Source organism: Salarias fasciatus, chromosome 6 (assembly GCF_902148845.1).
Source record: "Salarias fasciatus chromosome 6, fSalaFa1.1, whole genome shotgun sequence".
Classification (NCBI taxonomy): domain Eukaryota; kingdom Metazoa; phylum Chordata; class Actinopteri; order Blenniiformes; family Blenniidae; genus Salarias; species Salarias fasciatus.
Window position 1 is genome coordinate 19,762,000 of NC_043750.1, and position 16,387 is coordinate 19,778,386.

The window sequence follows — 16,387 nt, forward strand, 5'->3', positions numbered from 1 at the left end:
CCTCACATTTTCAGGCTTCATCTGTCAGCAACAAGGTCCTTTATGTAGACGATGTGAGGCCATTAAAGACAGACAGGATGGAAAATCTGGTTGGAAGTGCAAAAAGAAATATTTCTCTTCGCTGTAGGATCCATTCAGAACTCGAGTGTGATGCAGGCTGAATTACAGCGCAGTTTGAATAGACGGAAACAAAGTGGACCGGTGAAGCTAGATGCTGTAATTGATGGTGTTGATCCTGTTGCTACGTTGCTTAATGGCACCACGAGGCCTTAAGTCTCATACAAGGCAGAAAACATCATCCAGTGACAGACTGTTGCAAAACAAAGCTGTTGTGCAGTATTCCTGTTGTAGCAACCACTTTGATCACAACCAAATTATGGTGGAGATAAACCGTATCCCTGCTGTTTTTGGGCCAAGCCTGTTCTAGTCTTCAGGGTGTTTAAATTACAGTGTGATGGTAGAAGGAGTCCTCTCATTATCTCTCTCATGTATTCACTTCTCACTCTCGTTGACCTTGCTCCAACTCAGATTCACCAAGAAGTTTTTTTTCCCCAGTACCAAAAAAAAAAAAGGCAAGTAAAAGTAAAGATGATGTTCGGTGCCTTGAGTGATCTGATTTTCATAGTGCAGTTATCAGGGTGTTCCATTTTTAGGAGTCGAGGCTCACCATGTGTAGATCTCTGCAAATCTGTAGCTTTCCTGATTGGTTCATTAAGTAATCAGTTTTGCAGAAAATACATTAAAAAAAAAAAACCACAATAGAGTTTGTGCTTCTGGCAGATTTCCAGGGCTGCAGCTCTTCACTGAGTCATTCACATCATGCTTACTTGACTGCAGCTCCAGTAGTGATCGGGGGCGGCGGTGTCTTCTCCTGTGCAGTTCTTTCAGTTTTTCTGTTGAGTTTGAAAACTTCGTAAAAAGAGTGTGACCAAGAAAGATTGTTTTTATCTCATGCACATGCAGTGTGCAGTACAGACACTTGTAGACTTGCAGGTGTTCCTCTAGGGAGCTCTGTCAGTTTATTACTGTGGAGAGAGCGATGCACAAAAACACTGCGAGTTTAAATGTAAGAATTGCAAGTTAATCCTGCTTTCATGAAAACTTTGAGTAATTTACACCAATTTGTAATTATATCAAAGTGCTCTGAATTTCTTCAGCAGACATTAAAATTTGCAGTGTCAGTTTTTTGGAGGATTTAGTTTTCCTGCATGTGTAAACGCAGCACATGTCTTTGTGGCGACTGACCACAGTCTGTCTAAAGATGCACAACACCTTCTGCCAAGCGGGAGGTGGGATGAGCTCCAGCTTTATGCCACCGCTGATGGATGAGTAAGCACAGGTAATTGATTAATGATAATATGGACCAGTGTGCTTAATGCGATCAATATTTCCGTATGCAGAGGACAACCTTACTGTGTCCCAGTATAAGCAGCTTTATTTTGCTCAGGTAGCTTCCTGTTGTTCCAATATTTCTTTGCATTTTTAATGATACTTAAGAAATGGTGAACTACAGTTTAATATACATTCTTTAAAGTAGTGTTTATGATGTTTGGATTATTTAAAAGGCTTCTGGGGGACATATGAAAGTCCGATGACTGTCGGTGACTCTGGTATTTTGGACCCTAAAACTATGCCGTGGGGAAAATCCTTCAGTTTACTGCATACATTTTTCAGAAATTTCACATTCTTTGGGTTTTTTTTCTTGCCTCTCTTTGCTAACTTGACACTTCACCCCTACTGACTCCTCATAAAATATTCAAAAAAGACTTTGCAGCTGTAGCTGACAACAAGAGATTGTGTTCCTGCGGGGCAGCGTGTGTGTAGGACACACGCACCTGACTCTGTCAATCTTCGCCCTGCTACTTTTAGTGTTTTCCCCTCAGGTCATGTTCCAGATACTCCTGTGAATATTCCTCAGGTGTAGACATTCCCAGCACTTCACTGTTTTTTTTTTTCTTCTCTTTTATGAGGTGTGAAACTTAACTGCCTGTTTCATTCTGGCCTCAGAAGTTCAGGTTAGGCTCACTGCAGATCTTTATTTGACTTGGCTGACCCCGTAACCGTGACCTGCCTCATGTGCATTTTGTAATTATTGTTACCCATCAAGCAACTGTGACAAACAGACTGAAGCAGAAAAAGTAGCAAAAGTCACATTTTCTTCTTCCAGACAGTGATTTGTTTTCACAGTTGCTGCATTTTATCTGTGCTTGTTTGGTTCTACTTCTTTTAAGAAAGAAACATTTGCAGCAGGTTAACATGAGACATGCAGTGAAGGTATATTACTTCTATTTTTTGCGCTCATTTGAAACCGCTCTGAAATGTCTTGTTTTTGTTTTTCGTTTACAGCCAAAAGTTTAAAGACACGCTGACATACAAGGTATGTGATTAATTCACTGTTTCATGAATTCTTAACTTGTGATGAGGTGAAATGTCACAAACACAGCACTGAATTCTGACAACTTCCTTCGAGTTTTTGTGTTATTTTCCATCCATCCCGCCATAAACACGGAGGAAGTTGCCCTCTTGTGTCGCGACCTATTGTAGAACGTCGTCTTTTTCCATCCCGACTGCTTCTTTATGCAGCAGCGGCGGGGTAATGGATTCAGAGTTACCTGATTCCAGAGCAGCCATTTCACACCGCAGGTCAACGACCTGGCGAGAGGTGAAAGTGTTTTCTCTCGTACCACGACTGTCAAGACCGAGCACACAGAAAACAGGAGTCTGACAACGAAAGACAAACTGACAAGCAGAGACGTATTTGTCCGGCCGTTATTCAGATATTCAGCACTAATCACAGACTGATTTCAAACTTGGGATTTCATCTCTGAACTCATAGTGCGAATCCACCTTTTTCAAAAAAACAAAATGTATGAAACATTTGGACAACTTCATCATTCGTGCCATCGGTATTACTTCCTTGTTGGTGTTTTCTCTTCAACCGTTTTTTTCCATTGATGTATTCAAACAGTAAAACAGAATTACAATGATCTTTGCACTCATCACTGTCTGGGGAACAAAGATTCCCCGAGCACTTACAAGGGAGAGCTTGTACCCTCCGGTCTCTCAATCCCTTATCGCTCAGCGCAGACACACAACTGTACTCTGGGAGGGCCGATCCCACGATGATGTATGGGAGCTGTCAGGGCCCCCGGGGAAAATCTCTGCAGAGGTGGCTGCAGGTCCTAACCGGAGCCGCCCCGAGAGTTGACATGTCACAACACCGGACCACCTTTAGCTCCTTTCACTGCGCGCACTTAAAAAGAAACGGGCCTGAGAAGCAGAGAAAATAGTATATTATTTACGAGACATTGGGAAATTGCTGGGTTGTGGGGTACTGAGATGTAATTCTTCTGCCGTTTGTCCAAAAATCCAGAGTGAAGAGGCTGGGGAAAAAAAAAAAAAAAACACCCTGCAATTGGCAAATTTTCAGTCTGAAAATAAGAATCTAAACATGCAGCCGCGCAGCAGGAGAAATCTATATTCTATTTAAACCAGCAGACGTATTATCTGCCACTTTCAACCTGAGCTCTACATCTCTCCGGCCTCCTCCTGCTCTTGCTTTCAACAACCCCGTTTGGTATTGGCTGTTTCTTTTGGCTCAGCGTATAGAGCCCCACTGTTCCCTTACGTCTCCGCTCACGATCCCCCGGACAACACTTGCAGGAATAAAAGCTGCATTGCATTGTTTTATAGCCGCACCATAGTTGTCCTTCCTGAACTTACAGCGGTTAGGGGGAATGACAGCACGCTGACGGATGGCGTCTGGCTGGAATAAAGGGCTAATGGTGTGAGATATTGGTGCTCAACACTAACTTTAAGCACCTGCTCGGTGGCCTTGCATTCAGCGCCGACCCCGCGGAGTGAAGAATGAGATCAATTAAAGTAGAGGCAGGTTAGAGATGACTAACCGCTCTTCTGAGTCACTTGTTCCATGAACTGTAACGAGGCAGGAGCCATAACGGGGAAGCTTGTCCTTTGGTTAGAAATGAATTACATGGGTCCATTCGGTTTGTCTCTTCAGGTGGAAAGAGTCCATGTTAGCCGCTGTTAACTGCAAAAATCAACACACAGCTTGGAGTGAATGAAACAATACATTCAACTGTGTCGTGAATTTTGTTATCCACCATTTGATTTTTTTTTATATATTTAGCTTTTGGTCATTTAGGTCAAAAACATCAGCTAAACAAGTGTTGTTTAGAGCAAAGCCTCATCAGGTGAGCCCATGTCCTGTACAATGAAAAAGTAATAAAAAAGAGAAACAGTTCTCCCCGTACGATTGTTATCAGACTCAGAAAAGGCAGGAAAAGCGTCTGCTGCCGGGATTTCAGCTAATCACAAACCACCACTGGAGGCTTGTTAGCGATTTTGGCTGCTGATGTTCGTATTTGCAGGTTTGGAACATCCGTAGATATTTTTTTTTTTCTGTAATAAAAACCGTGTGTCTGTATTTAAGATTCAGAAGTGCAAATTCACACATTGCTGTGAGCTGTTCAGATGAGGTCTGTTATTTTCAATTACTTTAATTTACACCAACGTAAGGTCAATTTCTCAATATTCTGAATTTTCTTTAATTACCAGTATATTTATATTAATGTCAAAAATATCAAAATAATTGACCCAGTAGTTGCTCAGATATTTTCGTCTGAGCCAAATTGGATCTCTGAGAGCTTTCACCATCCTTTATAGGCATGTCCTCACTGCTGGTTAAAATACACACGCATATAATTTACCATTAGTATTCATGTTCCGTCATCGAATTTCAGACACAAGATCAGCTGAGATGTTTTTCCTTCCTTTGCTGACGATTGGCTCAGTTGCTCCAAGTTCAGCAGTCAGACGTACAGCGAGGCAAAAACAGTTCAGGCACAGCGGCGTTAGTTTACTGAATGGCCAATCTGAAAATCCATATGAATAAATCCTGCTCTCGATTTGTGAGGCTTTGCTGTTATTGCAGCAGTAATAGCACCAAAACACAGGCAGTCTTTTTCTAAGAGTGGACAGTTATTGTGAAATGTAATAAGCCGCTTCTGATACTCGCCGTCTGTCTTTGTTCCAGGAACACATGATCCTCTGCCGCTTCGCAGACCAGACTGCTGTCCAGCTTCCCCCCGAGAGGCGACTCACCGGTACTGTACCGCCTCCTCCTCTCATCCTAACAGCGTCTGTACAGTGAACCAAACAATATAGCCACTGACATTATGTGGTTAGTTATTATAAAAGGTTCATTATGTCAGGAAAGAAGCTTTATATAAGATGTATTGAAGGAAAGTAAAGTAAGATTCCGAAGTTGTGTTTAAAGCTTTAAAGCTTTAAAGCAGTTGTCCCTGGCAGTCTTGGCTTTGTGTGTAAAGGTTGACAGAAAGGACATTTCAAACATTTTCGAGGACACTGCAGACACCTGTATGTTTGGGATTTTTCTGTTTTTCCCCCTGAGCCTGGCTGTAAGTTTTGAGTGAGGAAGTTAAACCACAGAGTGGTGATTGTACGTTTCCTCTGCTTCCTTCTAAAGTGGCCACATCTGTGATCTGTGCAAGTTTTGCAGCGGATGTCCTTCCTGACACAACCTGAGACATTCAGATTATTTACATGCCGTCACATCAGTGTGGGTCGACGTCGCTGAATCTCCGAGGAATTTCCAGGGCAGCTTGTTGAACTTTATGAAAGCAGGTGTGAAGACAGCATGGGGTCCAAGCCAGACATGATTAACAGTTTGTGAAAAGTTCCACCTTGGGAACAGGTCTCAAAAAGTGTCAGTTTCAGTGGCTGTAAACGGACACCCAGAACGCGACTTTGTCATCTTGTGTTAGAGTTTTGCCACAGAGGGAAGACTTTGGGACTGATCAGAGTTTACCTGAACGATAATCACTGAGAGATATAAACTCCGCCTGAACTCACAGCTGCAGCGCCACAACAGACCGCAGACCTTCGAACTCTGGGTTTTAGATGTGGAAGCCTGCATTCTGGAGCTCCTCAGGGTCCCATCCCTGATCGCACTGAAAAGCCTTTTTCTAAACCCGCCTTTTCAACCGAGCCTGCGGCCTCGAGCCGCTGCTCGCTGTTCCCATCTGTGTTTATCTCTTCTTGTTTGTGTGAAGCGTCCTTGTGCCACTTGAAAGGCGCTAAATGAACGCAAGTTACTATTATTATTATTATCATTATTGTTGTTATTGATGTTGGGCAGAAGTTTAGCAGTTGCATGTTTAATGTAGATTTCGTGGAAATCCCAGCAGCTCGAGAAATACTTGCTGGAGAAGTTATCTTTTATTGAATAGCGTTCGACACTCCTACGGTTATCTCTGCCCAGCAGATATCTACATGCTGAAGCGGTGAATGTGTTTTCTGACTTTTCTCACACTTAACCCCACCGCTGTACTTTTTTTTTTTCCAAAAGGTCTAGACTTTTTGAGAAAGTGTGAGAAATGATAATGGGAGGATTTCTACAGAGTGACAAAACAGCTGCAGCGAACAGCTGTCAGATCAGTGTTGTCAGATTCGGAGGGAAGTGTTTTGTCAGACTGAAACCTTAAGGCCCGAGTCGGCGCTCGGCGTTCCAGCGTTTCATTACATTGAGGACTCTTCACCCTGATAGCTCTCCAGCTTATCAAAGCGTCCGTCTGAGTCTCAGAAGGCTCCCCGATGCCTCGTCAGTCTGAAGCCCTTTCATACGTCCCTGACACAACCTGTCACTGTTGTTTCTGCTCCGGATCAGTTAACGCAGCTCAGCCTCTCCCACTTACCTTTTCTAACCATGTTTGATCGCGTCTCTCCGGATCCCGCGAGGAGGACTGAAGTCGTCACAAATCAAAGCTCACGTTTAGTGTCTGGCACCTGCCGCTAAACTGTTAAACTGCATCAGTGTGTGAGAGGAAAAAAAAAAAAAAAAATCATAGGTGAGAACCGTGATAATCCATGTATAGCTGTTAAAGATAAATAAAAACACTACAAGTATGTTGGAAATAGACTCAATGGATCTGATGATATGTAAATTAGTACAGCAGCACCAGAATAACTCAGCGAGAATGACTAATATGTTTATATTAGCTGTGGATATGTAAATATGAGCGTGGAACACAGATGGGTGACGAGCTAAATGGAAAAACTTCTGCTGTCGTCACAAGTTGCTGGAACGGCTTGAGATTTCACACGTGCATTCTTCAGATTTCATTAACCATAAAACCAAACAAACGTCTTTCAACAACGTGCTCCTTCATTCGGTTGCTGGATAAGAGCTGCTGAGATTCCCAAAAGTCGAACCAAACCGACTGTGAAGGTTAATTTTCACACTCATTAAGCCCGTCCTGGGCCCTCCGGCTCTGTGGACGGGGAAATGTCACGCTGCAGAGAGACGCAGACTCAGAACGGAAAGATCTCCTCAAAATGCAAAGTCAGCTGCTCATGACTTGTGGTGGACAATGCAGAGAAACGGCATCAAATCTGTTGTGAGCTCTACTCATATTAAAGTCCAGAATGACCCATTATTTGTTTTTTTGGGGTTTTTTTTTTCTTTTCTTCAGTTTTATGGTGTCCTGTATTTCATTATTACAATTGTTTGTTTCCTTCTAACTGTAAACTATTCCAACTACATTCCTACTGTGAGTGTTTAATGCTCAATAACAACATTGTATAATTGGTTCTTGCCTCTCTCCAGGTAAACACTGTATGGGTCTGGTTGACTTGGATCGGTCCTGGGCAGCAGAGACTCATGGGTACTCGGTGCAGGTGATGACGATGGAGCCTGAAAGCTGCTCCCCGAAGAACAACATGCTGGTGGGAAGGCCGCTGCGGACCGGCGGAAGGGAAGCCGCCGACAGCCAACCGCAAACGCCGGTGCAATTAGGACTTAAAGCAGCGGAGTAGAGCAGGACGTCCTCAGCAGGGTCCGTTTGTCAGACTGTTTTGTGCCTAACTCTGTAATGGAACTGTTTTCCTTTTAAATCTACTAAAATTTTTAAATTTGTCATTTACAGGCCCAGTTTTTGTAAGAAATGGCCTCTGAAAATAAAAGCAATGCATAAGAGGCGTCTTTTCAACGACGATGTTGTTTTTCTATCTTTTCCCTAAACTGTGTGACCAAGCTGTCAGTGTACACAGAAGCAGCAGGAATTACACACCCACACCGCGCATTAAGTACGCCATACGTCCGCATGCTGCTCCTGCAAATACTGTGTGAAGCGCCTCCTGTGATGACGGCTTTGAATGGTTCGCCTTCCTCTGATCAACTGAAGAGGCAAGAATTGATTTCTTTAAGCACGTCTGTATTTAAAAATTAAGATGAGCGAATTACCTCCGTCTTTGTCTCTCTTTGGTGTGTGAGTGTGAGAGCGAGACGCAGCGAGAAAGGGGAAATTGGATTGAAACTCATATCACATCAGGTAAAATACAGCATTTGTCATGGTTCTACAGCCAACCTGATTATTCCTGGGGAGAAAGCTATGTGAATATGGTATGCATCCCGTAATACTTTTCAGCGCCAATGAATATTTTATGACGCCGGCGAAAAGGTCAGTGTGCTTGATTAGATGCGCGGTGTTCACAGCCTCACGCCTGGAAATCGCACAATACGCCCCGTATTTCTAATCCTGCGCGCCGCAGCCCCCTTTAAGCTTCCCGCCCTCGCAGGTGAAAGTAGTCGTCTGTTTCTCTGGAAAAACCCCGTCTTGTCACCTTTCATAGTGCTCCGCGGCCGTTTGGGGGATCCGGCCAGGCAGCCGGAGCGCCCGTTTTCCTGCTCGCGCGCCGAAGAAGGGATTGACGAGAAGAGATGCAGACATTTCCAGCGTGAAGCTCATCTAAATTCAGTCAGCGGAGTCAATCTATCCCGAGGTGAATGGCCACAGACACAGCTCCTTCCAAGGGCTGGAATTATTTCTAAAGGAGCCGTCTGACTCCCTGTTCATGCTCGTGGCTCTGCACAAGTAGGCATTACAGAAATGCATATAGGTACAAAGGAGGAGACAGAGAGGAGGTGGCAACGGTTATAGCGTCAAAGAGGAGGATGTGAAGGTGTGAAGTGGGTTGATTCAAACACCCGCGACTGGAGGGTGACCCTACAGGATTTTTTTTTTTGTTGTTGTTTGGATAATAACGCACCCTTTGAAACTTCTCTTTACATATACAGGGGGCGCCTGAAAGCAAACTGAATGACTTCAACATATGTATGTATATGAACAGCTGTGTTTAGATTTCATTTCTGAAATGCAAAGTCATGTTCACTCAGGAAGAAACATAGCAATACTATATTGAAAAGACATTTCTGATCCAACCATCCTCTGTACAGTGGTCGTCAGTCCATTGCAGGACAAGCATTCAGGAAAACAGACACACCAACATGACATTTGAAGTAACGACTGCATCTTAAAGCTCAGGTAAAATATGAGAATCCAATGAAAAGCCACGCATGCCTGGGAAAGACATGCATAAAACAACCCAGAAAAGGCCCCGAAAGGAGGAGATTCTAGCTGTAAGGTGAATAAACCAGAATTCCATGATGCGGTAGAAGATATTTATTAATACACTGAATGATTGACCTGAAATCAAATGTTGGCAGCCATGTGTGCTGAACCTAAATCAATGTTTTTTCTCTAAGGTAAATACGTGAGTCCAGATTGTCGCTAAGTGGAGCGTTTATTATGTATCTGATGAAAATTAATACGAAAACGATATTTAAATGTGTCTCTTCACGTTTGTTGAGAGGTTTCTAAATTCGCCTCTGAATAGACCGTTCCTCAGGAAGCCTTTATCAGGAGATAATGGAGCAGTCATTGCTTTATGAACTTTACTTAACACTCATAATTAGAATTTGGCAGACCTTTGTATTTTTACCAGCTTGTTTTTTTTTTTTTTTTCCACTTTCTAACCTCTGGCTGTTTGTCTCTCACAGTTTTTAGTTCAGTATCTGGAGCCGTTCCCTGTTGGTGTGAATGTTTGCTTTCGGCAAAGGGCAACCTTCTCCATCCCTCTTGGAGTCACTCATATAAAATTCAAGCGTATATATGGAAGAGATACAACTGAGGTTTGTCCTGACCTCAATGAAATGATTTGCACAACGTTCCATTAAAAAGCACGGAGCTAATAGAACTCTCCATGTTATGTTCAGACGTTCTTTCATGCCTTCTGTGTTTATACATCTATTTGCCACCTCTTAGGTCTTCTGGCATTATTATGGTGTGTTATAGTTATATTTTGAGGTTTTAAACACACCATTTCAGTGTTGTCTTGCTAGAGTTCTGGATATTCACTGCTCTGCACATCTCCCTCTTATAACAAATCTTTTTTTTTCTTTTAATGGATGGATCTATCAGATTTGTGGAGAGTTTGTTGATGGCCTATATGCAATCAGGTTTGTTAGACTAGAGACCAAAAAAGAAAAAAGAAAAATGAGAACAGAGGTGCCTAGTCCCGAGTGGAGTAACATATGCCTCACTTTGTAATCATAGGAAATGTTCAAATTTTCTATCACTGGATCCGCCAAACACGTTTATGTATTTACTTTAATGCCCACCAGAGAGAGCAGGGGTTCAAACCAGTCCCAGCAGACACAGAGTGAGAGGCGGGTAAAGCCCCTCTCCCGTCTCAGATGTGTTTAATCATTACAGTGAGGCCAGACAATGGCCGACATGCCCTCTGGCATGAAAGCACAAATGTATGAATCTTTAATAGAAGCACAACAGGTAATTTTCCGTGTCAGCAGTAGATTCTAGATCAGTCTTGTCAAATTCAGTCCGTTGTCAATAGGTCATATATGATCGAATAAATTACTGACAAGTTCAAGATTTTTTAAATCTTGTTTTATCGGAAAGCAGTATTTCTGTGTAAATGTTCATGATGGGGGCGGAGGTTTCAACGTTCAACTGATTGCATGCATTGTCATTTCTGAATACATTCTCCCTTCCATTTCTTCGGTTGCGTGATTTCTGCAGCCTTCAGCATATTTTCAGCGTTTCATTCTTTGTCTGGTATATCCAACATCACAGTGTATAGATGCCAACAGTATGACCCTCCTTGTTTCCCTTTTTGTCTACGAAATTGTGTAGTCATCTGGCCAAATGTCAAACCACACAGCAGCCCTCAAGCCTTGTGTCTGAAAACCCGATTCCAGATGATCCTCTTCCTGTGTCGATATATATCGCCGCGGCTGATGTGCGTGTTTTGACCTGACACGAACTCTGCATTGGACGCCCTCCCACTGAGTTCAGGGAAAACATGCATCTTCACTCTCCAGCCCTGGAGCGGGATTTTTGTTGTGATGCCACAATCTTAACAATTGCATCTCGAAGCCAATTTTCTATTAAATATTTGAGGTCAAATGCGGCGTACGCCATGTTCAATAAGTACCCTTCAGCTTTAAATCAATCTATTGATATAACTCTGGAGCAGGGCATCAGAGCTCTTTTAATTTGTCTTCAAATTCTCTTCAACGGAAGAGTAGGTCTCCAATAGTTGGTATAATATGTTTTCTAAAGACATCTTAATCCAGCTGTTCTCTCAAAGATGCAGATCTTTAAATTCCAGAAGCTACAACTGGATACTGATTCTGCCATTTTATGTCAGCGGCAGATTTTTGGTAATGAGGCATGATTTGGGTGATCTGCATAACCCATAACTATTATATAAGTGCAATAAATCACAGAGCGACGTTCCTTCTGTTCACTCATGGAAACGATGTGATTGATGGTCTCATTATACGCAGCCAGCATTTCTCCGATCACTTGATGTCAAACCTCTGTGCGCCCGCATGGATTTATTATCAGGTGGGTGACAGGGTGCAACAAGGTGAACGCCGCCATGTATCAGAGGACAGTGAGGACTGTGGACGGCCAGCGGTAATCATTTCAAACCTCACCCCCCTTCATCTCTTTGCCAAAGAGAGGGTTATGCGGTTACTGGAGCTTTCTCCCCCACTCATTTCCACTAAGCTCCTCCTGGACAGTCATTTCGCTGACAGGTGATGATTCTCCAGGCAGACGGCTGTCACACCCCAAAATGAGGCCGCCTTTTACGACCCTGCCCCCAGACACCAAGTGCAGCTCCCTCCACTTTCATTATGAAGTGCTGCTTATTAAGCAGGCGCACGATCACCACGCTAATAGAACCATAACCTCTCGACAAAGAATAAGGATCATGAGGACTGAACGAGTTCCAGTCATCGACTCTATTATCCAACAAGAACGAAGTGGGGCGGGACACAAGAGGAGAAGTTTCATGCCGTTATTAGTTGAATGAATAAACAAAAAATCTCTCAAGAGTGTGGCTGCTGTCAAGGACTTGATCTGTACATCTGTGAAGCTTTATGAATCATCCCTTGTTTTATATATTATCTATTAGGAGAAAAAGTCCTTATTTTTACATTATTATTTTAACTCATTCTATTGCCAGCTAGAGCTGTTCAGCATTTCCCAGTGTTTTTACAACAATAAACTCATTCTGATTTTGATATTTCACTCACGTAAGTATCGGTCTCATTTGAAAAGGTAAAAAGTAGAGGCAGGACCAGCCCTTTGCTAGAAACACTGCTTCAGCAAATATTCTAATCACAACCCACATTGCTTCTGCTTTACTTAGAATGATTAGAGAAGTACAACAGAAAATACTTTGCAATTAGTGACACAAGACCTGTAGCGGAGTCAGATGGGGGCAAGGGGGCCGACGCCCCAGGGCCCACAAGATCATAGGGCCCCGTTTCATGTGATGTGTTCACATTTACTCGTAAATAAATTATTATAATAAAATGTGCAGTGTGTGCGAGAAGGTATACGCATATGATTGTGGGCTCCAATTTGCCAATTCTTACATTACGACTGTCCATGAATGCATCACAGCTGTAAGCCAGCGCTGATTGGCTGAGCGGCATGAACGAGTTTTTTCTTTTGCACTTGATCTGAAGTCTTTGGAGGGAAGTTAAACAGTATGCTAAACAATATGCTAGCCGCTAGCGGTGCTACCCGAAACCCAGCATCGGAGCCATTGGTGAGTCAGTGAAACCTTCAAAAATATTATATTCATCAGAATGCTGTGGTCTTAAACACCTGCCTATTTGAATGTGCCTTGCGTTGCTCTCAACTATAAGAGACCACCGAGTCTATTTTTTTCTAATATACGTGAATTCCAAAAGATATAGATAGCTGTGTCTATATCTATCTGAATACATTGTGTAATTTTAGACCAGCTGTGTTCATTTTATATTTAAGCTGTATAAAAGATGGTACAGATTTAGCCCGTGAGTTTTTAATCTGAATTTTCAGCACCATGGACAGCGACGCTCTGAGATTGACAGCTGTCAGGCTGCATTTGGGTGTGTGCGTGCGTATGTGTATTTGTTCTTCAGAACAAGTTTGTGAACTGGTTTGAGACTTTATTCTGCTTTCTGAGGCATATAGGTTTGCTTGGCTCAATAAAATTGAGCATTAGTGTGTTATTTGATGGTAGGATGAGTGGATTGATTGAATGGTGAAATTACTATCATAAGGGCCCCGAGAATGCTCCGCCCCCTCTGTACTGAGACCCACACTCAGCCTCTGCACAAGACTGAAGCACACCAAACACTTTGTCCTCTGCACAGCTGACGTCTGGACAACAGATATCTCCCACCTTAGGCCCAACAGAGACTGAATCTGTCTCAGGGAGTGGACGGAAGCTCGCCTCCTTCATCAGCGATAGGGAGCCTCCTGTGCGGTAAACAGTGAAGTCAACAACAGAAATGGCCTGCAGGTATTTCAGAGTACATCATAAAACCACCAACCCCCCTCCAAGACATTTACACCACCTGAGCTGTATTTTAAAGCATCCCACCCACTCAGGACACCACTTGTTCTCCTGGCTGCCCTCATGGTGAAAATATGCCTCTGAACACACAGACTGATTCTCCCCCCCAACCCCACACACACCACCTACATCCCTTATGTGTTATATGCACAATTTTTTCTTTTATTATTAGTCATTCAGCAGTGGCAGGTAGAGCTCCAGAGCGTTTTTCTCACTGTTTCCGAAACAATTATAATAAATAAACTGTGATTCTGACATTTCGCTCAGCAAGGCTTTGGGCTCATTTCATTCCAAAAGGTAACAAAACACTTGACACAACAGAGGGGGATCAGTCTGTTGCTAGAAAACAGCGCCTCGCCAAATATTTCAAAACCCACAGTATTTACAATAATTACACGAGTCCGACAAAAGCCTTTATGTTTAGTCAAGTCGCCGTCAAGCTTTGTCAAATCCTTCATTTCGTATTTCTTTATGAATGTTTTTGTTTTCTCTGATTTCGAGCTCATTGCATTGTCTTTAACTGCCCGGGCAGCGTCTACCTGGGTGGCCGATGCACCTGCGTGCCTCAGCAAGCTGCGCAATTAATTAAAACATTTTCCAAAGCGCAAGCGGAGCTGCGCGTGAAGCTTGCCCCTCTTCCTCCTCCTCTTCCTCCCGCAGGTCACGGCGTTACGTTAAAAGTCCCCCGCGATGTCTGGATCCTGGAGATAAGGTCAGACTGCAGTGGGTGCTGTTGGTTGAGGAGTCCTCCGCCTGAACTTGTCAGGAGGAAAGAGAGAGAGAGAGAAGGGGAGAGAGAGAGAAAGAGAGAGAGAGAGCGAGCTGCGCGCGCCCTACCCGGCAGAGTGCGTCCCGCTCCAACACACATCCCGGCACGCTCGCGCGCCGGAGTCACTCCGCTCCCACAGATCAGACCCGCTTCCCTCCCGAGGCTCCTGAATATTGCAGATGAGCAGTCTGACGGGCGCCGGCAGACCTCCAGTACCTGTGCGCCTCCAGCGCGCGTCCGAGAAACTCCGCCGGGCTTCGCTCTGATTGTTTTCCTCCGCAGATTCTCACGCGCTCCTCTTGGATTACGGAGGGAAGGAAAGGAAAGGAGCGTGGGCGCGTAACTCCCGAAATCATGGAATTATGGATAAAGTTGATGCTGCTGTACAGCTGCTGTTTTGGAGCAAACGCAGACTTCGATGGAAGGTAAGGGCGCGTGGTCGTTTCTCTGAGATGAGGCGGATTTTGGTCATAAGCTTGTTATAATTCATCTCCACTCGTTTCATTTCACATATAAGACGATATCTATGAAATCTGCGGGTCCTAATCTATAATAACATCTTTCTTGTGTGTGACTGTTTATCTTAAAATCTCCACACAAAGATCCAAATGAAAACATGTTGCTTCTGAGAAAATATGCGCTCCAATGCGCGCGTTGTGCACGCATTGTGCTCCTCATTCTGTCATCCCAACTTTTGTTAACGCGAAAAGAGCGTTAGTCTACAGCAGATCGTCTGAGTTTTTATCTTATCGACAGTCATTCAGGTGTTGAGCAGATGTCAGGCTGATCCTAGAGTTAAAGTGATGTGACAGCACATCGCTGGTGCTTCAGGTTCGAACACGACTCTCATCAAGTGTGTGAAGATGTGCCAGACCCCAAAGAATGCACGTGTCCGAGGGTTCAGTCTGTATAGGTGCATCTATGAGCCTGATAGGTCATGGCTGTTTATTCTACCCCCAACACTGATAGAACATTTCTACCCAGTGTTGGTTGTCACTTCGTGAGGATGCATAACTGATGTTTATTAAGGTTTTCCTGTCTTTGCTGCAAACATGCAGACATATTATTTTATTTAACTTTAACAGTTTCAATTTGTTAATAAAAGCAAAGCTTTATTTCTTTACTTATTGGTGCCAGCGCGAGATAAATTTCTGTCTCTCAGAATAAATACTGGTCTGAAGTCCATCCAAATAGTGAGAAAATTACATAAACAAAGCACTACTGCCAAATCCCCCTGTTTTAAAGCAGAGAATGCAGCCAAGCACTTTATTTTCCTTGGTGTATCTTTGTCAGGCAGACTGAGCTGCAGAGCGCAATCCTCTCCCATGTTCACTGTCTCTCCAATGAATGATAAACTTCTGAAGCTTATTGGAGGTAATTGTGACTGAAATAGTTTGCATGAGAGCCCCGCTGTCTGACTGACACTCCACCTGCTTGTTAATATATTTTGACATCTGCAGGTATATATCATTTCTCTTCCCTGCTCTGTGCTTTCTGTGCCGCTTTCTGCTGTGTTCAAAAGTATTTCAAAAGAAGCAATTTGGATTTCAAAGGTTTCAGCAAGAGGTAAAATTGTGTCTGTCTGCCGAGGAGAGGGAAGAGGAGAGAGATTATGGCAGAAAAGTGAGGCTTAGCATTTGCCACCACATGTATTATTGTTATTTAGGGCATTTTTATTCTTAATCACCATGGCTAATGTCTGTGTGATAGGCTGAGCCCTGATGAAATGTGTAGAGCTTTCACTTTATTTCACGCATTGCCTTTGTGTTCTAATCATCTGCTCTAACCCAGCAGCAGCGTATTGTACATTATTAACATGCCTGCTGATGGAGTGGCTTGTCACTGTAGCTATAAATT

The 16,387-nt window shown here is 43.4% G+C and overlaps 2 protein-coding genes across 6 annotated transcripts in view; both read left to right on the forward strand.

The window, feature by feature from the left end:
• gstcd (glutathione S-transferase, C-terminal domain containing) overlaps positions 1-8,126 on the forward strand; it is a 47,261-nt gene extending 39,135 nt beyond the window's left edge. For both annotated transcript variants that reach the window (XM_030094817.1, XM_030094818.1), the window contains 3 exons: positions 2,347-2,377; positions 5,057-5,126; positions 7,649-8,126. In XM_030094817.1, the coding sequence (XP_029950677.1) occupies positions 2,347-2,377; positions 5,057-5,126; positions 7,649-7,857 (310 nt within the window). In that variant the 3' untranslated portion in view covers positions 7,858-8,126. The remainder of the gene's footprint in view (positions 1-2,346; positions 2,378-5,056; positions 5,127-7,648) is intronic.
• A 6,445-nt stretch (positions 8,127-14,571) lies between these two features.
• npnta (nephronectin a) overlaps positions 14,572-16,387 on the forward strand; it is a 51,708-nt gene continuing 49,892 nt past the window's right edge. For 2 of the 4 annotated variants that reach the window (XM_030094597.1, XM_030094598.1), the window contains exon 1: positions 14,575-14,955. In XM_030094597.1, coding sequence (XP_029950457.1) covers positions 14,885-14,955 — 71 coding nt within the window. In that variant the 5' untranslated portion in view covers positions 14,575-14,884. Of the gene's footprint in view, positions 14,956-16,387 lie in introns of all 4 variants that reach the window. The other 2 variants (XM_030094595.1, XM_030094596.1) reach the window with 2 other exon arrangements.